The 24,471-nt window shown below is 45.6% G+C and overlaps 3 protein-coding genes across 5 annotated transcripts; 2 read left to right on the top strand and 1 right to left on the bottom strand.

The window, feature by feature from the left end:
• Window positions 1-31: 31 nt before the first annotated feature.
• LOC124336249 (target of rapamycin complex subunit lst8-like) lies at window positions 32-1,641 on the top strand. The gene is made up of 7 exons (XM_046789981.1): window positions 32-475; window positions 543-662; window positions 728-758; window positions 819-896; window positions 993-1,138; window positions 1,198-1,340; window positions 1,410-1,641. Exons 1-7 carry the CDS (start codon window positions 144-146, stop codon window positions 1,523-1,525), a joined length of 966 nt encoding a protein of 321 aa, XP_046645937.1. The 5' UTR covers window positions 32-143; the 3' UTR covers window positions 1,526-1,641.
• A 71-nt stretch (window positions 1,642-1,712) lies between these two features.
• LOC124337543 (N-acylneuraminate cytidylyltransferase A-like) lies at window positions 1,713-5,059 on the top strand. Its single transcript, XM_046791599.1, has 5 exons — window positions 1,713-2,644; window positions 3,435-3,587; window positions 3,784-3,969; window positions 4,445-4,598; window positions 4,912-5,059. The coding sequence occupies exons 1-5, from the start codon at window positions 2,515-2,517 to the stop codon at window positions 5,057-5,059; spliced, it is 771 nt and encodes a 256-aa protein (XP_046647555.1). The 5' UTR covers window positions 1,713-2,514.
• LOC124331777 lies at window positions 4,619-24,331 on the bottom strand. Of its 3 annotated transcripts, none has more exons than XM_046788829.1 (6): window positions 23,662-24,331; window positions 19,644-19,878; window positions 18,401-18,540; window positions 16,896-17,308; window positions 10,137-11,546; window positions 4,619-6,816 (listed from the first exon to the last, which is right to left on the bottom strand). In XM_046788829.1, the coding sequence occupies exons 2-6, from the start codon at window positions 19,855-19,857 to the stop codon at window positions 5,196-5,198; spliced, it is 3,798 nt and encodes a 1,265-aa protein (XP_046644785.1). In that variant the 5' UTR covers window positions 19,858-19,878; window positions 23,662-24,331; the 3' UTR covers window positions 4,619-5,195. The 3 variants fall into 3 exon arrangements, with proteins under 3 accessions (XP_046644785.1, XP_046644786.1, XP_046644787.1); XM_046788830.1 differs by having other exon boundaries at window positions 19,644-19,875; XM_046788831.1 differs by lacking the exons at window positions 18,401-18,540; window positions 19,644-19,878; window positions 23,662-24,331 and adding an exon at window positions 17,714-17,969 and having other exon boundaries at window positions 4,621-6,816.
• Window positions 24,332-24,471: the final 140 nt, after the last annotated feature.

Here is a 24,471-nt window from a genome sequence, read left to right as displayed (position 1 = left end):
TTTCGTAATTTGGCAATGCGGCCTTGGGCTCGTAGTTTGAGTTTCTAATCATCGTCTGCTAGTAGAGTGATTTCAGAAGAAAAACAATAAGGAAATTTATTTTGTTGGTTTGACTTAAACGTCAAACAATATAATAAATCCTTATGGGTAATAATAATGGAGATCAAGTTATATTAGCCACTGGAGGTTATGATCACTCAATTAAATTCTGGCAAGCCCACTCGGGAGTGTGTACCCGGACGGTAACTCATCCCGAATCGCAAGTGAATGCTCTCGATATCACCCCCGACAGCCAGCTATTGGCAGCTGCAGGATATCAACATATTCGCATGTATGAAATCAACTCTTCTAACCCCAATCCCATAGTCAATTATGAAGGTATTTCACGAAATGTGACTGCTGTTGGATTTCACGAAGATGGACACTGGATGTACACTGGAGGAGAAGACTGTTCTGCAAGAGTTTGGGATCTTAGGTATCAAATTTCTTCGAATCATTGAAAAAAAACATAGTTTGATGAGTTCTCATTTGTGTCATTCTAGGACAAGAAATTTGCAATGTTCCAGAATATTTCAAGTCACTGCCCCTGTAAATTGTGTTTGTTTGCATCCTAATCAAGGTGAACTATTGGTGGGAGACCAAAGTGGTGTCATCCACATCTGGTAAGGTTTTATGTACCTTTCTTATTCTGTTGGGAATGATTCTAACATATGCATTGCTTACATAGGGACCTGAGAACCGATCACAATGAACAACTGGTTAGTATTGATACCTCAAGTATTTCCATTTCAATTATAATATCAATCAAATACTTACAGATTCCAGAACAAGATGCCTCCATTCAAGACATTTCCATTGATTCTTCTGCAAACTTCATGGCAGCTATTAATAACAAGGTGCCTCTTATTGATGTTTATTCTTAGTTTCCCAACCAAGTCTTGAAATGTGTTTTTTTTTTTTTTTTCGTTTTTTCTCTCTCTACACAAATAAAGGGGAACTGCTATGTTTGGAGCCTCATCCCTGGGACTAAACTGCCGGACGGCGAAGAAGGCTCGACACCAACACAGTTGCGACCGAAAAGCCGTTTGTTAGCTCACAAACGTTACGGTCTCAAATGCAAATTCAGCCCTGACGCAAAGTATACGTTCGCCTCGTTTTCTTTGAATTTCTTTTTCAATCTTACAATTGATCTCGCAGGTACTTGGCCACGACGTCAGCCGATCAAACGGCCAAGTTATGGAAGACTTCCGATTTTTCCCTTCATTCCACACTGCAAACTGAAAACCAGCGCTGGGTGTGGGACATTGCCTTCTCTGCCGATTCACAATACGCAATAACAGGTACTTGACTCTTCTATTCTTCATCCTGGTTGTGTCTTCCTATCTTGATGAAACATTTCGTTTATCCAGCTTCGTCCGACAACACAGCAAGGCTGTGGAGTATAGAAACGAGCGAGATAGCTAAAGAATACATTGGTCATTCAAAAGCTCTTACCTCATTGGCATTTCAAGACGGGACACCGTAAATTGAACATTTTACCATAATTTTCCTTTTTTTTTTTTTAAATTTTTTTTTTCTTTCATTTTTCTCAAATGTATAAAATGTTTTTCATTGGCTTTGATACACTTAGGAACGCCTGAATTTTTAATGGTACCGTCCCACCTCACTTGTAGAGGTTGATTCATTTGGTAGAGCGGGAATCAACTCACCTATCTTGTGTCGTATTGGCTGTGGTCCCCTCAATCTCAAGACAAACGTCAACGTCAAATTGGATTAACATTCAATCAGTCGGGCGTAATGGGTTTGGGATGTCGTGACGAATTTCAGCCGAATGGAAGCAACCAAGCGCCCTATCCTCCTCTATTCATGTCAAGTCATCCATTTCTACAGGCCAGCAGAAAGGAGAAGGGAATAGCCTCGCGTACAACGAACGTGGGGCTCATCTATCAGTATTAATCTCCTTAGTTGGACACTAGCCTCGATTCTTGATGAGATTACCGAATTCAGGGCACCGAGGATGGACTTGATCGCTCCCGTGCCGGCCATTGTTTTTTCCAAACATCTTTCTTCCGCTCCTTTTTTTTATCAGTTGGTTTTCCATCACTTGAATGTCCCATCACTTAAACCACCAATGCGGTGGACCGGGTTGGTCGTCGCATTAATCTCATGTCGACCTCTGATGTTTGATTCCGTAAAAAGTGCCAAGACTCCACATGCGTGCTGGCATCTAGCGACCAACAATAGCAGCTAATAGATTTGATTTCAGGATCCTATCGATCGGCGGCCGGGTCGCTGGCTCTTCCCTTCCGAGGCGGTGGTTGAGGAGAGCACACACAGCTTCCTCAAAAGAAACAAGACGTTATTTACTTTTGTTGGCTACGCTTACGTGAGACCCAGTGGAGTTTTAACTGCTGATCCAGGCCGGCTGAGAAGTAGGACCGAGAAAGAAATCCTGAATTATTGTCCGTCATAACAGAGGGATTGCTTTAGCTGCAGTGTCGAGACCAACTGCTGATGACGATGCACGTCGCCGGATTGATCCTTGCACGGGGAGGCAGCAAAGGAATCCCGCTCAAGAACTTGGCCTTACTCAAAGGCACGCCGCTTCTTCTCTGGGCGCTCAAGACCATGTCTCGATGTCAAGGTAAATTACAACTGTCGCTACTATGTAATTCGATTTTAGTTTGTATGGCCGCAACCCCACAATTTTCTCTTCCAATGTTGAGGATAACATTCTCCTTCCCGGCCGACATACGTGCAAGAATGAGATAGGTGTTTCTTTCTCCTTCTCGCAGCGCTTCAATTGAATTTGGATTGGCATTTTTTCATTGGATATTTGAGTAGGAAGGTTTTTTCATCATGTGTGTGTGTGTGTACAAGAGAAGCGAGATAGACGTCTAGCTGTATGCTCATTTGTGCGTGTCTAAAAGGGATGCCGAATGCAGTCATTCAGAAGGAGACGATCCGAATTCTGCGCCAACTGAGGCTGTTGGTGGTAGTCAGACTGGAATATAGGAGCGTTTTTCGTCGTCGTCGGGGGGAGGGAGAGAAAAGGCAACGGAGCGTGCTTGGCTCCAATACTACGCCCTGCCGCTCCTGTATAATAATAATATAGCTCCTAACCTTTTCTTTTCTTCTTCCTTTTAACAATAAATATATATATATGATTGGATGGTGGTGGTAGTAGTAGGTTTTGTGTGTTACCAGGAGGATTGGAACGCCAGCGCAATTTTTTTTTTTTCTCTCTTCTCACCCGGCGCATTGCACGCAGAGCCTTCAATATGTGTGTAGATCCCAAAAGAATTTAGAAACTTTTTCCTCGCTGGTCCCTTGTGAGTCGAATGATGAACGCCGCCCCCGAGTTGTGATGTAAGGCGTTGCCAATGGATCGATTCAACGTGCAGATTCGGAGATTTGAATGTTCTGCCCAGCAGGTTTGACTTCCATTTGGGTGTCGTCCGACCACCCAGACATTCTTCAATTGGCCCTTGAAAACGGAGCCCAGGTCCATCGCCGGTCAGCCGAGACGTCGTCAGATGAAGCCACTTCACTGGAGGCCATCAACGAGTTCTTGGTCAGTCATCCGGGTATGATATTTACTGTAATAACGATGGGTACATCAGTGGTCTCGTCCAACAAAAAGGCGTGCACAGTGTAATGATCGTCGTCGTCGTCCTCGTCGTCGTTCATCATCAACCTCGCAACAATGATTTGCTGTGCCGCTGATGCTCTTCTTTTCTCTCTCTCCCCCGGCCTTTTTTTTCGGTGCCCACACACACACAGAAGTCGACGTGGTGGCATTGATTCAGTGCACGTCGCCTTTCGTCCGCGTTGCGCATTTGAACGAAGCCATCGCTAAAATGACGGCCGGATGCTGTGACTCGGTCTTCTCCGTCACGCGCTCTCACTCGCTGCGCTGGATGCAACTTGCAGAACCAAAAATCGAAAGCAGCAGCAGCGGCAGAGGCAGTGAGTCCTTGGTTGATTTTCTTGACTTTTTCTTTCAACAGTTGTGCCCAATTGCTGCAGCAGTTTCCCCCATGTCCTGAATTACTGATGCGCACGTTGCCGTCTCGAGTCCATCCACAGCACACAGTCCAGTCCGGGTCCTTCCTGTTCCTAGACATGGCATTCTACTGATGCTCTGTCTAACCTATTCCGGCCTAATACCTCCGCTGTAGCTGAATATCCTCCCTCAACATGTCTCTTTTATTTGTAGATCCTTTCATCTCCGGGTCCTTCTTCCTCTTTCGTCTCTATATAAATACGCCAGCTCTTGATGCGCTCGACATCTTTCAGCCTCTATCTTCTTCTTCTCTTTTTTTTTTAAACTTTTCTCCCGTGTCTCCAACTTTCTCTTTTTCCACTTCTTTTGATGATGTGGTACTACTTTTCCTCCTCCTCCCGTTTTCTTTTTCTGCCCCCACTCCTTTTTGGGGATAAGGAGCGACGGTGGATGCGGCAGAGATCCGGGCGGTCAACTTTGATCCTCATTGTCGACCCAAGAGGCAGGACTGGAACGGCGACTTGGTGGAGAACGGCGCGTTTTACTTGAGCTCCGTTCAACTTTTGCGACAAGGACTCATTCAGGGTGGAAAGTAAGTGCCAACCGTTACTATCTTCTCACAAGTTTCTTAATTTCTCCTTTTAAAATTAATTGAACCAATTGATTTTTTGAGAAAGACACGATTACCTGCATAGAAAATTCCCATTTTTATTATTATTATTATTCATATTTTTCTTATTGGAAATGCTCATTAGAAACTCTTGAATGATCATGTACACGTAATACGATGCAGTGGAATGGCCCTTAAAATTAGATAACACAGAGATCAAATATGTACAAATTTTTTTAAAATATTTCATAGAAAACAAATCAACAAAACTTTGTTATTTTGTTCCTGTTGCAAGGATTTCCTTCGTAGAGATGAGCGCAGAGTGCAGCATTGATATCGACACCGGCTACGATCTGTGGCTGGCCGAGCAGCAGGCATCCTATTTCGACATTGAGCCCGGTGGTGGCGAGTACATTCAAACATTTTTTCCCGCCACTTTGTGATTTGTCATGCAATGAGATTTGATTTCCTGTAGACTGCATTTCATTTTTGGCAATAAAATGTTTCGCTTCCGCACTAGTATTCTCAAACGGTCGTCTCCAGATCCAGATCGTCGCTCTCCAAAGTGCTGGCCGATTGTCAAGAGACGGCCATTTTCTTATCGTAGTGGTACAAGGACGGAACTTTGTTTATTCCATCCGATTTGGATCCGCCGCCGCCGACTATCTTGATGTTAGGACCGCCGACAACGACCGACCGATTGCTGCCGATGATCCCGTTGTCCGGTTGTTGGTAGACGTAGTCGTTGAGGGCCGCTACTGGCAGCGGCCGGAAAGATCCTCCGGCGGCACCTGGCGACGACTGCGACGGACTGGAAACGAGCCCAGCAGGATCGGTTGCGTTGTTCTGATCGTTATAACCGGGCTGTTTGAGCGGATGTTGACCGTTGCGACAGACCATGACGGAAGAAACGACGACAAAGAGGGACAGCAACGTACTTCCGGCTGCAATCAAGTACCAGTAGACTTTGGGGACGCTCCACGACGAGATTCGGGTGCCGGGTGGTTGATTGTTGTCGTTGTTGGATGTTGTCGGGGTTGAGTGCAAGCACTGCTGGTCTGATTCATCGACTCCCGAAGGGCAATCGTAGACGCCGTCGCACCACAACTGCGAGTCAATGCAGGCCTTGAGTTCCGGGCACCAGGTGGAGCAAAAGAACCACGGATAGAGTTGCTGCGACGGAGGTGATGAAACGGAGCCGAGATGAGGTATCACCACTCCAGTCAGCATTGATTTGTTGTTGAAGGGGTTGAGGACGGATTGCGGTGTCAGTTCCAGCCATTTCATCGTGTACGAGCCACTTTGAATGGCGATGAATTCAATCACGACGCCTCCGCTCACGTCCTGCGACGATTGGTTGCGCCATTCGTCCTCATTCTCCAGGTCCAGGGACTTAACCGCGTCCTCGGCGTTGAACGTTGAACTGAAAATCTTGACTCCTCCTTCTGGGTTCAGAGACGGGCAAATGACGGCAAGCGGGCGACCGTCAGCCTGTCGGTCCGAATAAACAACAATTCGATTCTTGGTGGGGCAATCGATAGCAGCGCCGGATTCTTCTTCTCCATTCGATTGATTATTCATGAGGAATCCGTTGGCGGATAGGAAAAAGAAACGGTCGGCTCGGCTCGGCAAAAGGAACCAACTCTGTCGATTGCAGACGGAATTTTGTCGGCCCAGCGTCAGACCCCGCAGCCCGTCCAGTTTGATGATTCCTCCTGGGCCCTGCAACGGCTTCAATTCTGATTGGCTGGCGCATTTCATACCGCTACTCGTTCCTGGACTTCCCCCGAGGAATTCGTAAGAGATTTCGAAAAAAAAATCGTGATAGTCGTCGGCGTGAGTCATTCCCGTCACTTGGAAGACGACTTCGACAGCGCTGCCCGTCGAGACGTAACGGAACGGCAGCTGGAGGCCGGCAGTGTCGCAGAGACAGTCCCTCTGGAGAAGGACGTTGTGCCCGGCAGTCTGCCCTGCCCATGGCCGTTCCCTCAACTGGAGGAAAGCCGTTGAGGTGGTGGTCGATCCATTGCCGCCAGCCGCTGCCGGCGAGTAATCCGACCGTAAAATGTGACAGCGGCGCTGGTGGGTCAGCGGATCCAGGCGACTGTGGCACTGACTACCAGGTCGTCCCCCGAGGCGAAGGCGGGTCACTTCGACGGCCACTCGCATCGTCTCCTCTCCCTGGAACCGATAGACGCACCTAATTTTTCATAGGGAAAAAAAAAGAAACCACAAAAAAAAAGTTGCAATGAGAAAATGTCCATTTGGGTAATGAATTTCATGCTCTCCGCCGAGGCATACGTGTAAGGCGTCCGAAATGAATCGGGACAGTGTTATGCGCAGCGATTTATATTGTCTTTAACAGTAGCAGCTCGCTCTCTCTATGGCGTCCGTCACCGCCCAATAGAGTGTTACACAATGGGGGCGCGGCCTGCCTTTACATAAATCATTCAAGCAAGTTGTTGCCGCTGAAATACACAGAAGAATGGGAGGGAAAAAAACCGTGTCCAACATAAAAATGTATTCATCTCTGTCTCGCTGTATAAGATATTGTCCTCTTCTTCTTTTCATCCCCAATTCTCTTTTCAATATGAAAACGAAAAACAATTTCCCATTTCTTGGATTATTGCATTCGCTGACTGTCAGCAGAAAGAATAAGCAAATAGAAATGGCGAGAGGACCATCTCTTTTTCGTTGAACGATCGATGAATTCAACAAAAAAACAAGTTACCCGCCAGACTACTCCATTCGGTGTCACCAGGGAGAATTCAAAAGTTAAACCTCTTTTTTTTACTGTATTGTATACACACACAAAGAAACTGGCCGACATTCATCACGAGTTGCGAAAATGGCAAAAATAGCAAAAGTCTAAATACACACATGGCAAGTTGATTCCATCGCAGCGGCTGACGAGTCCCTGCGGATTGCACGTGGCTCCACCCACTCATTTTGGTCGGACGAAACCAAGCGGGAAAACCAACGTCTGTTAACAGTCTGCTGGAAACACAACTTCTGGCTGTATTGTGCACCTATTTCCTCCCACTCGGCAACCCGACGATGTAATCGATTCGGGCGGGAGGCGGATGTATCTGTGGTGTCCAGTTTCTGTATGAACGATTACAGTAAACCGTTGCCTCCAGCTCCGCCTTGGTAGAATTTTCCCAACTTTTTAAATTAAAAAATGATGAAAATGACTTCAATCCTCATACTTGGTTGCACTACGATGCTCTATTTAAACGTGGATGATCCTCAATCGCAACGACCTGCCAGCGGCCTACGCTGATTGCAACTTCAGTAGACGGAAATCAAAGACAGGACGGAACTGTGGGCGAATCAAGACCACAAACTCGCCTCATTGTTATGCCATAATCATCTCTGCAAACGTCTAATTGCAATGCTACACGGTGTAATACCCGGCGGGGACTGCTTGTAAACACCCGAATATCTGCAACATTCACGAGAATGTTATTGCGCTAAATTATAGCGGCCCATCCAATGATGAGAAGGCGAAGTGAATATCAACCCGGCAAGGTTATATCGCGCCTCGCATGTGTACATCTAATACTCTCGTGAGTGAGAATCAAGGCACAGTCGGATGCTCTACAGTGTATGATTGATGGGATTTGGCAAGCATTGTTCGTGCCATCCATCAACATTTGCTTTAGAGACTTTATCACGAGTCTCTGCGCCCCCAGGCGTTCGGTGGCTGGCCTTTTTTTTTGTATTATTGATCGGCACTCGACTATCAGGTGATAGTTTCTTTTAATAGCGAATTCTATTTGGGTTGGCAAGTCCATGAACGGCACGAGACTATCGATTGATATTTCAGCCGCCGGGTTGATGATCGTATAACAACCATAGACTCACGTGAGAAAGATCATCTAGTGAACCGTAATAAACTAATAATATAATTAGAGCAAAACAATACAAAAAGAAAAACGAGAGGAAACGACACAGGAATTTGAGTGGACCCCAAAAATAGCTGTAGGCTGTCAACGTGACAAGGAAAACAAATGTCGACAATATAAGATACACGATCGCGTAAACACGGCCGCTGTTTTCTCGGTCAATTATAAGGAATCGGATGTTTAAGGTCGGCCGAATGTCAGCCCGCTGGTCTCCTAATCTTAAAAGTCTCTGGGTACGTGGATGTAACACCACACACACAGACGCAGGGCGAGGCGGGCAACATTTCCCGTCGGCCGTTAAATTCGGTCGGCGACGTAATAGGATGCCATGAAACATGAACTATACACTCGCTGTATATTGTAACTTGGTACAGCAGCAGCAGGAACAGCTCGGGGGGCGCCCTTCCTATTATTCTTTGCTCGACGCTTATCGGGGAGCAGAAATAGGACGACGCCTATAAATATATGGGGGGTGCCATCTCATCTTCTCTCTTTCCAGGACGGGCGTTTGTCGCACAGCAGATGCACCGCTGATGAAATATTGAACCATCATCAAGAAAAAAGGAAAAAATGGGAAGAGCCAGCTGGTGTTGCGCACACACAAACACACGTCACGCGCACTTCTTCTTCTCTCGTGACATCATCATCATCCATTTCTTTGAGTTTCTTCTTTTTTTTAAAGCAATAAGGCCTCGCTTCCTATTTCCAGCGTGACTCTGGCTTATAGAGCGACTGATATTAAATATTCCAACCTGCCCGTTTCCCCTCACCCCCTGGCGCAATCAGCTCCTGCACCTTTGAGATTCCGTCATTTGGGCGGCGTCTCATTAAACGGGCGACATCGGGTACAGGTGCGATCGTAACATTCCCTCGTGCACCTGCGACGCTACACTTTCCTATCGCTTTCAATCGTGTCCTTATTGTGGGCGCCCATTATCTTCCGCCAGACGGGGGCGCGCATAGAAAGTTAAGTTAGCGATTTTGCTACAGGCGACTAGACAAGAGTATCCTAATGGCACAAGAAATTTCTCTCGCAAATTGGTTGGTTTGTTCTCTCTATCTCCGTCACTCGTTGAGGTGTTGCTTCTCGTTTAGAATAATTGACCCGGCTCGTTCTTTTATGCGGTCAACGGCGCGCATTGGCTGCTGCGAGGATTGAACGGCATTTCTTCCCATCCATTGAGAGCGAAAAAGTGCGGAAGAAAAGAAACGTCCAATAAATAAAAAGGGGGAAAAAAAGAGATAAAGTTTGCGGCGCGTTATTCTTTTGGGACGCAGAAACAACAATCGACTATTCAACTCTCATCGCTCTCGATGCTTCTTTTGTTCCATTGTGTCGATTCTCCTCTCCATTCAATAATAAACGAAGTCTATACAATCAAAATGCGGCGGCGCTGGTAACAAAAATGCGCAATCGAAAGGAAAAAAAGGGGGAATTGAAAAATATCGAAGAAAAGGCAACTGATGAACTGTTGATGCCATTGTCATGTAAACATTTTGGGAATTTCTACATTTGAACCACAAAGTTTTTTCTTTCTTTTCCCCACAAACATGAAAGGAGCGGGATTGACTACGGGAACTATTACATTTGTGTATCGAGATGATGTCTTACTTGAGGTGACGGGCTCCACCGCGCCCGAATAAAAAGACGTTCTGAGGAGATTTGACGCTCCCGCGCAGCTCCATTCCCGGCTGGTTTCCCTGGACACTTAGCAGTCGGTTGCAATCGGCTGCTGCTAAAGGCTTCGTCTTTTTCTTATTGATCGTCCAGCCATCGACTTCCGCCAAAGGCTGGCCGTCTTGACTCTGGCGAAAAAACTCGTAGGCCAGAACGTACTTCCAGGCCGAGAAAGCCGTGCCTTCCGGAAGATATTGCTGAACACTCAGCGTCGATCCTTGCGACACGAAACTTTCGCCAACCAGACACGGCGGAGGAGGAACAAAATGATCCCGCGAATTCGATTGCAGCACAGACAATTGTCTTTCACAGAGCGGAGGCGGTTTCGTATCGCGGCAAAAGAGCCGGATTGTTCCGTTGGCAACAGCGGATGAAGTTGGATCCCATCCGAATCCGTCGCCTTCGGCTATCCTCAGGGCATTGCGGCACTGCTGTTGTTGTTGCTGCTGCTGCTGCTGCTGACGTTTCTTCTCCTTTTCAAAATGATATTTGGCGAAATAGATCCAAACTCGCTCGTCGGGTCGCCCCACAAACCGGAAATGACAGGTGGTCCGTAGGGGCCACGTCTGGACGGGCGAACTGAGTTGCCCCCGGGATAATCCGCTACTCGTCACGTTCCACTGGCACTTGTTGTTACTCGTTCCCGTGATGATTGTGCGGCTGCTGCTGCTGCCACCACTCGAACTGATAATCGTACTATCAGCGGCACTGCTGGCCGTCGTCGACGTCGCCGCCGGCAGTTGAAATGGAAGCGATTCAACCGACACAATCCGCACTTTGAGTTCGAAGCCTTCGATGGCCGTCGAAGCGGCGTAAATCGTGTCCAGCGCCGAGCTGCGAAACTCGACTGTGACGTCGGCCGAACTGGACACGACCTCGGGCAAAGGGCCGTCACAAAAACGAGTCAAAACGGGCGCCTGAGTGTTCGACCCGTCGTAAATGGTAATGTAATCTCCGCTGGCCTCACATTCGGCCATGGACCTGCTGGCCCGTTGCTGTTGTCCACTGGCATCTCTGGTCGGCTGGTCCCAATCTCTCAAATTGATTTTTCGCCCGTCGTTTTGCCACAAGACGATGACGTAACGACGGGTCCTGCTTCCGGAAGGAGCAGACGGCGACGGTCGATGCGAAATCTTGTAGACACACTGAGCATTGCGTGGGTAGATACCTGGATATCCAGGTGACTGGACACGACACTGCTGTTCTTCTTGTTGCTGCTGCGAGGTCTTATTGGTCGACGAGTTGCTGCTGCTGCCACATTGGCGGAATACCCTGGAACAGACAGTTCCAGCCACTGGTTCCCCCAGCAGATGAGCACTACTGGATTTCATCTTCAATCCGTACCTAGAGGAGAAAATAACGAAAATCAAATTGTACATACACCTTTCATTTCCATCGAGTTGCATGTACGGTATAATACGATGTTTATGTGATGCGGACTGCCGGAGACTCTCGCATATAACATACTGAATAATATAGCGCAACTGAAACATTTCAAGGGCTTCCGCATTTCTTTGGTCGGACGAGAGAGTCGATGATTTATCATCTTTGTGCGGGGGTTCGGATATGCGTCACTCGACTGAACTTGAAAATCAACCGAGTATGCATGAATATAAATTTACTTGTCCAATAATGGTGGCAGCAGCAGCAGCAGCAGCTTCATAGAGAGCAGCCAATATTTTGAGAGAGAGAGACTGTGTCTATTCGATTGATAAAAAAATCTCTGAAGACATTCGCTCGATGCATCAAAGGTCAGCAGGATCAAAAGGATCTTATTCTTGAAATGGTTTGCAGTGTAATGCTGAATCAATAATCGGATAACAATAGGAGAAAAAAAAGCCCGTCTTTTGTTGTCGACCCTACAAGTACGAAGTGTGACGCCAGTAGCAGCAGGTTATCGAGTTCGCAGTGTGACGGACTCTCTCTCCTCAGACAAGGTCCACAACTTGGATGAAAAGACACGGACATATCACTTTCGTTTTCATGTTGGCGTTTTTCCAATTTTCCAAGACGTCAATAACACTCGTCGATTTATTACTCCTCGTCGACAGCGTATTTTACTACTCCAGTCTGCACACTTCCTTGTAACTCATTTCGAAATGAATTCAGGCAAAAATGGGCTTCTCTAGAGCTCTTTTACCGTGAGCAACATCGGGAAATTAATTATTCAGCTACCCTGTTTGACCTTTATTCGATGTTTTCTGGAAACGCAAAGCTTATAGCCTGTTTTAAAGAGAGAAGAAAAAGGGACCGGTTTGCATTATCAAGGAAAGCTGGTGCAAGAGAACGATGAGGAACACGCTTTTCCTTCTAACCCCCCCCCCCCTCCTCCTGTAACCACAGCCATCCTCATAATGGATAAGAAACTTTCCTCCTGTCGGATATACATCGTCGACCGGGATGAGTAATAGAGACAAAGGTTATTATTACAATAGATATACGAGATACAGTTTGTATATGTCTTTAACATCCGCCTCCTGCGATACTAATAATGCCGTCATTATTACTGCAGAAGCTGCTGCTACATGTAGTAGTGAAGGCCCAGCCAGAGTAGAACAGCAACTTTAATAATTTCAGGAACGTCTCTAATTCCGTTTCCTACTTCTTAGTCTGTTCTCCCATGTCTATGACATCTATAAATGCAAAAGAAGAAGCTGGATGATGCGCTCGATATTGGGAGGATCAGAGTTCTATTCAAGGTATAGAGCGGAGGGGTCTCAGACAGACTAATAAGCCACTAGCGGCTCCCGCGTTTGTCTTCTGCTGCCGTCTGAATGTCGCCATCGCTGTACAAGAAAGATTATGACATTATCCGTGCAGCGCACAGCTCACTGGGTATATATGTTATACATGCACACAGCACTTCATTTATGCAAATTCCTACAATAAATTATCCTGCACAGAGTTTGGCTGTCTCATTTCCTCCACGTCGAAATGATCTTCCTATTAAAAAGCCTTCAGAGTTACTACGGTACAGCACGGGAAAAAAAGAAAATAGCGATTCGCCTTCCGGCCTGAATGGATTGAATCTACACTTTATCGATCGGGCATCGTCAGTGCGATCTTGTAATGAACGACGAGTCCTGCGTGAAGATCGACCCCATCCGCTCGAAAGGGGGAAATTCAAAGAAGAATAACAAAGTTTCCATGTGTGTAATATATTCCTGGATGGATGGAATATGAATATACGAAGAGACTATAGACGAAAGAGAGGGGAGAAGATGATGGATGTACTCTCATGGCAACCGGTGATGAGCGAGAGAGAGATAGAGGTAGCATTATTCACGCGCGGATCACAACAGACCTCAAGCCAAAAGCAACAAAAATGTCTTGGGTCTGAGGGACAAGTTGTCACGACAGACAGTCGACGTTAAGACATGCAAACAGTCGACAGACGTTCGTGCATTTCCAATAGGAAATGTCGCTTATAGTATATGCTCTTGAATAATACCAACGTCACGCTCCTCTCATCTCCAGTCTGCGCGTGAAAGATTTCTAGACTTTCATTCTTCCGTTTCGCAGAAGGTGGTGACACGTCTTGATAATGGAAAATCACCGGAAAATTCCACTGTCCTTGTTATGAGATTCCTTTCTTACATATTTCTCGTTTTCTACAAGAATTCAAAATCACGAGAAATATGTATTGCTATTCCCCCATGTTGCCGACTAAGATTGTGGCCCTGCGGGGCTAATGAATATTAGCTTTAAGCGAGAAAATAAATCAATGGATTAACCCATTTTCGCCGCGTCGAGCCTTGATTAAAGATTGATGTCGTTCGGGGTCGCCCGTTGTTGTTGTTGTTGACAAGAGTTGTTGTGTGCCAAGGAACTCTATCGTAATCAGCAAAAGTGTCGCCCGATGAAATTTTCAAGGATTATCGTTCAACGCAGATGACCTAGTTAGTGCACGTGTGTGATTGATGGGCGTGCACTGATGCACACGGCACCACATTGACTTTCAGAAAGGCAAACTTAACATTTTCAATATATTTTTTTTATGATTATTTTTTATTTTTTTTGTTGCGCCGACGGCAGCTCAACTTTTAGTCGCGTACGTGATAGTAAAAAAAAAGTTGTCCTTTTGCCCTTTAGCCATCCCGCCCGGCTGCTGTCTACCCCCGCCGAAGGAGATTTGTTCAACTCTTTACTCTCGTTGGCGTTCAAACTTCCCTGTTTGTTTTCTTTTTCTCGCCACACCCTTATAAAAGTCAGAGAGGAAAGATGAAGTCAAAATCAAAATGACAGTTTCCCTATTCAAATCTGGTCGGTTGCGCCAGTTGTTGGAAAACATTTAACAAGCAGCGAAATCGATAGTCCCTCAACATCTTCAAAGTTAAAATTGGGAAACAAAAACGGATGCAAAGAGACCAATTAATAATTGACGTATTGCGACAAGAAACTAAGATATATCTGGCACTGTGGAGATCTCAAGAGCCCGTCAGAGTCTGGACGTCAATCATTCGACGGATGGCAAGGATGTTTTGGCGTTCCGATTTCCTTCCTTCCTTCCTTTTTCTTCCTTGCCGACATGTGACGATGGCACACACAGTTTCTCGTCGACTCCGAAAAAACTTGGTCTCGGCGCGATCGATCCGGCAACCTAATACGTCCGATCCACTAAGCGCAACCGACACTTGTGTGTACGTAGCATCAAATGTAAATCCTAGACTCTCAGAGTGGTACTACTGATTAGACGTTTTTTCCTCCTCCTCCTAGACGGGCAAAAACGTTCCTCTGGCAGTGGCTCGTATATTATGTCCCTATAACTTTTGAATGAATGCGAGTTGGCGTCGAATAAAAGTCGGACGTCAGCCAATTTCTACCCTCCTACACGCCTGACGACGCCTATAGTAGGCCAAAAAGAAAAAAAAAAGTCGGTTCCTATGTCGGGCGGCTCCTAGAAAAAATCTATATCTCCTGTTTTTACAGTCTGGCTGACATTTTTGTATTTGGTCTCTTCTCGATAATTATATAGCGTTGCTACAGTTTTGCCGCCTAACAACGTCTTCATTGGGTTTGAAAATATTTTCCGGCAGTACGTAGGTGGGGTCTTTCTGTCATACTTGTATTATTATAGGGAGACGGCCGATAGATGGAAGGGAGAAAAAGGATTCATCCCGGGAACAAGCTAAAGCAATCCCCTTTTATAGATTGTGGTGGTGGTGGTGGAGACTTTGTCTGTTGAGTAAAAGATAGCCCGGATGTGATTGGAAAAAATAAAGGTCAATATTAGAATTGGATTTCATTCCACGCAATGTCCTAATAGATCAAACACGAACGGGATAGTTATTATTGCCAATGTTGACATTTGGGGAAACGAAAGCGGATTGTGTGTGGCCGGAAGAACAAACTGGAAAATTGAAACAGTGAATCAACAACACACACATCCTCACGTAACGTCGGACGGCCGTTGATGAGCAAGGAGCCGAAAGGAAAATAATGAAATTAGAAATCGCCTAGAACGCCGCGCTGCGCTTCGTCGCCCGGATGATGTGGCGTCAAATTCTCGAGGGAAATTACAGACATCCCTGATATTATTCGGATACAAATGGATATGATGAAATCCCCCGCACTAGCTGTCCCTACTGATGACGTCACTCTACTGCGATAGTCTCTCGTCGGCTAGACACACTTGAAACACCTCGATCTGAATAGACGTGATGTTACATTCTATTACTATTACGGCGTTCAATCCCAATTGGCTCCCAACAGAGATTGGAGTGGATTAGACTTCCAGTTCACTATCCTCTTTCACAGGAGCCCCAGTGATCCTTCTCTGTCCGTTAACATTAGACTGTAGAGGTGTATACCTTTAAGTGTACCTCTATACTCTTTTATTATTCGGTCGTCCAACCCGTCTAGCTCGACGTAATCACAAAGAAAGCTTTCCCTTCTTGTCGCCTGATTCAATTAGTTGAATGGATTCATCCTACCCCCTTACCAACACTATGCACAGAGTTGCCAAAAATAGAATAATACAGTACCCCCCTTACCCTCCTCCACCCATAATATGCAGACAACAAGCCCTGGCGTCATTAATATTCTTTAGGTGCGCGGCGGCAAAGTTCTATTTATAGTCGGATCGGACCGACAACAAACACTGGAACTGACGTAATCAAAAAGGACACCGGCACCTAGTGGCTTTGAATTGCAAAGGCCATAAAATCGATAATTGAATTGGGCGGGCCCAACCGTGAGCGCGGAGCTCTTCTCTCATTGATCTAAGTTTGGAGCGGATAAATCCAATTTGTCGGCAACGATTCATTCAACAAACCAAAAAGAAAACTTTGTATACAAATTTAAATTTTTAACCGTCTGGCTCATGTCTGATTCATTGGTTTCATTCGTGGAACACGGAGAAATGTACTGGATGAGCAATGGCGGGGGCGAAACTCTTTTGCATACATTTAAATGGCGGAACGCGGATTACAAAACCTCCCATCCCATAAACAATGCTCGGCGATGTCAACATGGAACGCCATGTGTAAAAGACAAACTAATATTATCTTATTAACAAGTTACCTAATCTAACGAAGCACATCACTGCCATGACAACCCCCTCGTCTGTGTACATGACTTCCGACCCCGTAAGCAATTGCGCAGCAATAGGTTCCCAGCATGTTAAACCTCGTGCATGCGAGCACCACCATTTTTATTATCTAGCACCGATATCGATACGAAGTTGAGACTTACCGGACAATGGCGGATGCTCGAGGTAGGGCCTTGTAGGTGAGATCCAGGATGGGATGAAGTTGTTGAGCCGAAAGTGACGACGGTAAAGTGTCACCGACCATCAGCAGAGATTTGCTCTTTTGCAGCAAACTCTGCGGAATCGTTTGCAAATGGAGGACGAACGTGACGGATGTCGATTCCGCGTAATAGAACCGTGGTGTGATGGAAGCCCCGCACCACGCGCCTGGAACTATTTGCTTGTTGTTTCCAGTGTTGTTGTTGTTGCTAGCAGCACTGAGCTTGGCCAACGCCGGCTGCCCGGCAGCGCCTTCCAAGATCTGCATGCATCCATCCGGGCAACGTCCGTTCACTTCACCGGCACTCTGACTGTGTTGGACCACATACTGACCGATCGTCGCCGTGTCCAGCCGAACCTGGGTTCATTTGCATAAGCACATGAATAAGTTACACGAGATAAAAGTGCATGCTGATGGAGAATCCATTAGGAAACTACGAGGCTAAATATTTTAGCAGCTGATGTAGGTAAAGAAACTTTACCTTCACGACGAAAGAATCGATCGACACACACTGGACTGGATGCGAATGGAATATTAGTTCTCTAATAATGCAGAGCAACAAAAGATTTGGGTGCCATTGTCTGCCACGCTGACGATTGGATGAAAAACAATGTCGTCGTCGCCATTGGCGTCTGTTCTCATCTTATTTCCACTGTACTGCTGCTCGGGGTATATTCACTCTTTTGAAATCCTTTCATCCACTCACTCTTCTTCACTTGTCTGTGATAATCTTCATTCAGCTCGACATTAACAAGAACCTACCCTGTGCTCTCTCCTCGACTGGCTGCAACGTGAATTCTTTTCAACCGGATTATCCGCCAAGTCTTTTAGCCGCTTCATTCCTGCCCGTTCAATGTTGCCTCTCTCGTCAATTGCTGATAACGACGGTTCGCTGCGTCTCCTCAACAAGAAAACAATGGCTTATTTCGACTACACAGCTCGTGTAGAGAGCAGAGCACTCGAAAATGTTCTCGACTCCATCGACGCCGAAACTTTTGAGATCTCCCAACTCTGACGACTCGACGACGACTGCCTTTTCATCTGCTGCCATGCTGCCAAGTTTGAAGAGGGAGGGTAAGGTATAAATCCGCCGAGCCGAAATTTGACAAAACTTATTTTCGGGAGTGATATTATTTCTTGGGGGGGGGCGTGTTTAATAATAATACGAGTACTGGATCATTATTATTTGGTTCTGTGACAGCCATTTTCCCGAAAGAAAAAGTTTTCGTTTCCAAATTAAATTGCTCATCTCTGATTGGTCAATAAAATAAATCCATGATGGCCGCCAATTCGAACCCCAAAAAAGAAAAATGGCGGGTCTTTTGAAAAAAGAAGGGGGGGGGGGAATGGCATTTCGTGCGGAATTGAATGAATATAGATCTCTATTGTGTGTCGACGATGAATAGGCTCACTAACGAAGAAGGAAATCCAAAAAATGAGCTGAATTACCTGGAGTAGTTGTGACGGGTCCTGCGGTGTGGCTGTAGTGAATGTCAAATAGCATAGGAATGGCATCTGATTGAGTTTGGGCCAAGCCACGAGGAGTCGGTAGCTCTCGCCAGTCCCGGCGTAATACGTTCGGTTGCAATCTGCAATATCCAATATCAATTTGCCGTTTGAAAAGAAGCCATAGACAAAGAAAAAAGAAAATAAAAATCTCATCCACATTTCAAATTGGTCCGAAAGTGACAGCTTTGCGATTACTGTTTGTTCAGTTATTCGCCAAGACTTTGTGCGCTTTGTGTGTGTGCCATGAGGGACGGACACACACTCACTTTTGATCCCCGAGTCTCCAATATATAAGACGGACAACGATGCAATAGAAAAGAGAATCGATTGCAGCAGCGGCCATTCGAATCAGAAATAAAGGGAGACGTCCTCTCATCATTTTCTGGATTAAAACGAAGACGCACAAAAGGTCTCGTTCAAGTTCCACCCTCCCACGTCTTCCTCCGTAGCCAACAGTCAAACAAAACACACATCAATTGATTTTGTTCTTTTCTTTACGACCTAAATTTTCTCCGGCAGCTCTGCCATCCTCATCTTTCCAGTGTTTTATTCACGACGTGCTGCTGCTGTCAGCTGTTGTCTTCTCTTTACTACTTTTACTGTTTTCTTCTTTTTACGTGTGTGTGTCGTTTCTATATTTGATTAAGTACCAGATTCGCGGTCTGAAAGGTTCCACACACCGACATCCATTATTGACTCTTGTCAAAGGTTTCCGGAAATCAGTGCATGGCGAAGCACTCGACACAGCCAAAGACAATTCCGCATAACTTATTTGTAGCAAGAAGCATTTGGATAATGTTTTTTGACGTTGAGGAATTAGCGCGACGTCGCCAAAACAAAACAAAAATAATTCTTGTAGACTTTTAGACTTGCGGAATCCATCATCTGTGATGGCCATCAGCCAGCAGAGTGTCTTTTGTCGCAGGCCAAAAGAAACTTACTATATAACACGGAAAACTGTATACTCCACTTGATCCCGAATATAAAGAGAATCCGGGGCAACTATTCGGCCTGTGTACAGCATGAAACTTTGGCCGGATTCTTGAGGAAAAGAGACAGAGGCAATCAAGTTTGGTCACTGCAGCGTGAAAATAACTGAGTCTCAACTTTTCTTTTTGCCGATGGCTCATTTCTGATTGAAGTAGTTAATAAAGATGGCTGGATATGTAAGTGTCAGACTTACGTGTACATTGAGCTGGTTCGTCCGAATTGTCGCCGCAGTCGTTGCGGCCGTCACAAAAGAGGTTGAGGTTGACGCAACGACCGGAACTGGCGCAACGAAATTGCGTCACTGGGCAGCCACCGCCGATGGATGAAGGCAGTTGGGCGATTCCTCGCTGGAAACGGAGGATCAACAAAGCCATGATCAGGGCTCCTCCAGTGTACGTCATCTGCATCCTTGAACTTTGCCGCTGCTGCTGCTAAGAAGAAGAAGAAAATGTTGATTGCCATTCGACGAGTAGATATTTCCGGTCGGATATTTGAAACAGTTTCTAGCAATATAGTACTTTCGCCCTACTTGATAAGACAACTATGTTCTCATGTAAAAAAATAAAAGTGTCTAAGCAAAACGGAAATGGTGACGGAATCTGCTCCATCGGATGGAATAAGAAGGGCAGCCGGCCAAATCAACGAGCTATATACGCGCTCCGGTGGCACGGCTGCTGTGATGATGCCTTTAGCTGCTGATGACTTCTTTAATAGGACGACCAGAACTTGGCAATCTGACACTATTCACACACTCCTATACATCTAAGAAAAGGCGGCTCGATGTGTAGTCGTATAGTAGTAGCGGAGAGGAGGCTGTAGCAGAAGACAGGCATGTGATATCGATTGATTCGACATCCCAGTTCAGCAGCATCATCGATCCATCACACGACGAACCTTTTCCAATAAAACTCGCGCGTTGTGCTCGCCCACACGCTATATCAGTCGATATAGTAGGCCTTATAATATCTAGGAGCATATAATAGCAATAACTAACGATTTACGATTCGATTGGCCTCATCACACACATCTAAAGAAATAAGTAAGATAGAATTCTGTGTAATATTATTATAAGACTATTTCACATGTATTTTCCGGGGTATTTTCTTGCTCCGGCATAAAGGCGCGGGCTGTGTGTATGTGATGGGGACCACGGTAAAAGATGTGGACTGATGATGGCCCCTCTCTGTACATAAATCATCTCCAAAAGGAAGAAAAAAGAAGGATCCGTGGCAAATAGTTGATGATGTCCTGGGTGTGTGTATAGAGAGTTGATGGAAATCGCACAGGGAGTCCAGGGGAGGGCTGCTGGCTGGGTTGGATGCTACTTCAGCACGTCTCAATAGCCCTTGGTGTGCCCCACATCCGTCTAAACCTTTTGGGTATTCAATCAACACGCGTCCGCTAGTGTGTATGTTACACGTCCAGATGAGATAATATCAGTATGTACACACTACTCTACTGTTTGTGAGCTGTGGAGTCTTTCGAACGTGAAATGCCTGTCTAGTTGCGTATTGCACCCATCAAATTAGTCATATTAACGTCGAATAAAAATAAAATAATCTCTATACGGTGCGGATGCTGCATTCGAGTCCGCTTCAATAGTATCTATCCTTTAAATAGGTGTTGACGTTTAACGTTGTTGGTTGGGGGGGAAATAAGAAGAAGAGATTAAGGAAGCCACTTCTTCCGCCCACTCATCCGCATCATCGTATAGGATAGAGAGAGAGATGGATCTATAACTTTGTATAGCATCAACAATCGGCTGATGTGTGCACTCCCCCTTTTCATCCGATTGCCAGTAAATGTTTGTTCAACACTTTTTCGTCTTCTTCTTCCGCATTGAATGGCGGAAGAAGAAAACAGTTCTTCCTCATCCGTAGAATAAACAGTTAGTCAGAGTTGACGCCGTCACGTCAACAACCTAATGGAATTTTTCTCCTCCCGTCGTTTTCTTCTTCCATTTCGGGCCGCCGTATAAGCCTGTGCTGTTTCTTATTATATTGGCCCTTTTGTTATTGGAATGTCGATATATCCCCCCCAGAGCGTCCGTCATATCACGATGACACACAGATTCGTTTGTGTTGTCTGCTCCTAGTTCTCTGCTTATGCCAGCCCTATCCCTCGTCTGTTGTCTACATTTCTTTGCAATTATTTCGAGCATCCGCACACACACGCACTCAATTCGCCTAAATGTGTTGTGGGTGGCGTGCAGCGGGCGTGTCAACAACTGTGGAGCCTGGCCCTTTTATGTGCGGCAGTGTAATATTGTGTGTCGACAGTCCGCAACTGATGCTGTCTAGCTCCTAATATCTTGGTCCAACTCTACTACTTTTACATGTATACAATAAGTGCACCGAGGTATCGAATTGACGGCGGCACTGGTTGCGCAGGTTGCGGGAGCGAAAAGTCTATGACTCTTTTTTCCCATTCAGTGATGCCGCGGACGTTGCTGGCCAATGCACATTGGGTCCTCTGGCCACTATTCATGAGGGGTTCACAGAACACTGACCTCTTGTATTATTAACATTGTTTCCGGTGCGTCTCCGCGTGCGTTTCCACCGTGAACGAGCTGGTTCCTATTTCTCCGTATCATTGCGCGACTAAATTCACGACCTCTACTTACATAATCTGCTGCGATTAACATTTGAAGAATGGTTCTATCCTTCCACGGGTTGAATCCAGCTATATAATATCCCATTCCCGAGCAAGGATTTCACTTTCCGTTCACGCGTGAATTTTGAAATTGATTTTCACGAAAATGGAAAGGGGGGAGAAATCCAAGTGCTGAAGGGCATGTATATACATTCTATATACCGGCTCATCAGGAATCTGTTTGGATATGGGATGTCGTCCTGGGAGACAACGCGGAAGCTTCGCTTAAATGCCCCCCTCCCCGACCAACAAAATAAAAAGACGTAACAGCAGCGCACAAGTGAAATAGAGAAATCGCAAAATAGCCCAACTGTATCCTAATACGCTTTCGGCTGATGCTGGTACTTGAGCGCGCGGGAGAAACAAACGGATCGATCGATGCGCAAGGGGGAAAAATAAAAAGAAATAAAGAAAAAGAAAAAACGATATTTGACAGAAAATACAGATATATCTTTATAGAGACTGTTCTTGCTGTCTCTATAGGCCCCCAGAGGCTTTTGGAACTTTATACAACACGGGGTCTTCTTTTCTTATATACACCCTATATCGCCCTATATATATAGGTAGTACTGCTCTCGATTTATATACATACATACAGTTTCAAAGCGTATAGATCTGTATTCAGGAGGAGAGAAATATAGAATTATCTCGGCTGGCAAGTGTTGAACGCAGGACGAGTCAAAGTCGACACACCGGGACTCGATAAAAACAGCAGCTGAAAAGATTCACTGAATTCAAATGATTGTCAAAAGCCTCTTCTTTCGATTCCCCGTGTTATACGGCGCACAGCTTTAGTAGTGTTGAATGCGCACATAATCTTTTTTGGCGTTTGTTTTTTTCTCTTTAGCAATTGAATCGCGGATGAAATATTGGGCGGCAAACGGCGTCTTCCACAGCATTACATCTTATTGGCCATATATTATTTCCTCAGCTCTTAGACGCGCCGACTACAGCAGGGGTAGGAAAAGGCCATAAACAAAATGCGGGACACAAACGTCCGGCTACTTTTTTTCTTCTATACCCAAGCAACTTTCCCTCCATCATGTTTTTGTAGTAGTGAGCCCGGCAGACATGTGTAATCACTGTCTTATATACTCCCCACATGATGACGACTATGCTATAGTAGCTACCATCATTATTTCTATTAGTCGGTCGCTCTTTATTTACGTTGGCTGATTACACGGACAGCAGTGGCGACCTCCACATTATACACGAGGTTATACAACAAATAATTTCGGCATTAACTTCAAGTGGATTACTATAATTCTAAACAGGAAAGGAACGATTATATTAGAAGGTAGCCTACTACTGCGCTGCTATACATATTGATCGGCCGGAAGAATGTGAGTGGGCTATTAATAATTATTCAGTTTGAAATGAGAGGTATTAAAGCGGCTGTTGTCATTCGTGAATAGGAATTGGGCTTAAACAGTTTCTCGATACACATCTTTATCTTTGTGCCGCCCGCTTGGATAATTCAAATAAACCCCCCCGGGGGGGTTTGAACTATATAATAGAAGTAGCACTGGTGAAATCCACGTAACTAATATGCTACTCACCTCGGTATAAAGCCGGCAACTTGATGGTCTCCTACTAAATAATTCCCGTGCTGCTTCTGCTCTGCTGCTGTTGAAATTCCGCCTCGCTTCTGATGTTTCTGGATGCAACTTCTTTTGTTTGTTTGATGAGTCTAGGGCTATTGTTATTAGTCAGTTTGAATATAGATAGCGGTTCATTGGCATCTTGGGCTGAGTCTCTAATCTCTGATACCTCTCGATTTCACGTTCTATCAAAGATCCTACTCGATCCCCTCGAAAAAAAAAAAAACCTGGAGCATCAACAGCCTATTGTCTGTCAAATCAAAGACGACGCGGCTGGATTCCTCCGGTATTTTCTATCTGCGTGATATATTGGAGACGACGTCTCTTTGATGTCTTCACCCGAAAAACCCCCCCAACAAAAAAATAAAGGAGCGATCCCGCTTCCGGAGAAATGAAAGGTATAATATTGCCCACAGCGAATAATAATCCGTTAATCCTTGGCTGGAACGTTATAATCCACAATCTATATTAAAACAGTTGCTTTTTTTTCTGGCGTGAGGCCAATCGGGATGGAACACACGATATCGAAATGTGTTGGCACACTCTGCGGGAACGTGAAAAAATCGTGAAATCCTCGAGTATATATAGGATCTGTGGCGGGATGCACGAATGTCGACAGCCAGCCACGAGCTGCTGCAAGCCACGACTGAAGACAACTTGAACCGAGATGCCGCTGTATATCGCCAGCGATATGCGCTATATAGGGGCGCTACAACGTGAAGAGTCTATATCGCTCTCTGCTGTGCTGCACGTGTCCCTTTGGTTGCT

Source organism: Daphnia pulicaria, chromosome 1, assembly GCF_021234035.1.
Source record: "Daphnia pulicaria isolate SC F1-1A chromosome 1, SC_F0-13Bv2, whole genome shotgun sequence".
In the NCBI taxonomy this organism is placed as follows: Eukaryota; Metazoa; Arthropoda; class Branchiopoda; order Diplostraca; family Daphniidae; genus Daphnia; species Daphnia pulicaria.
The sequence above is the reverse complement of the archived record's forward strand: the minus strand, read 5'-3'. Positions and strand labels throughout refer to the sequence as shown.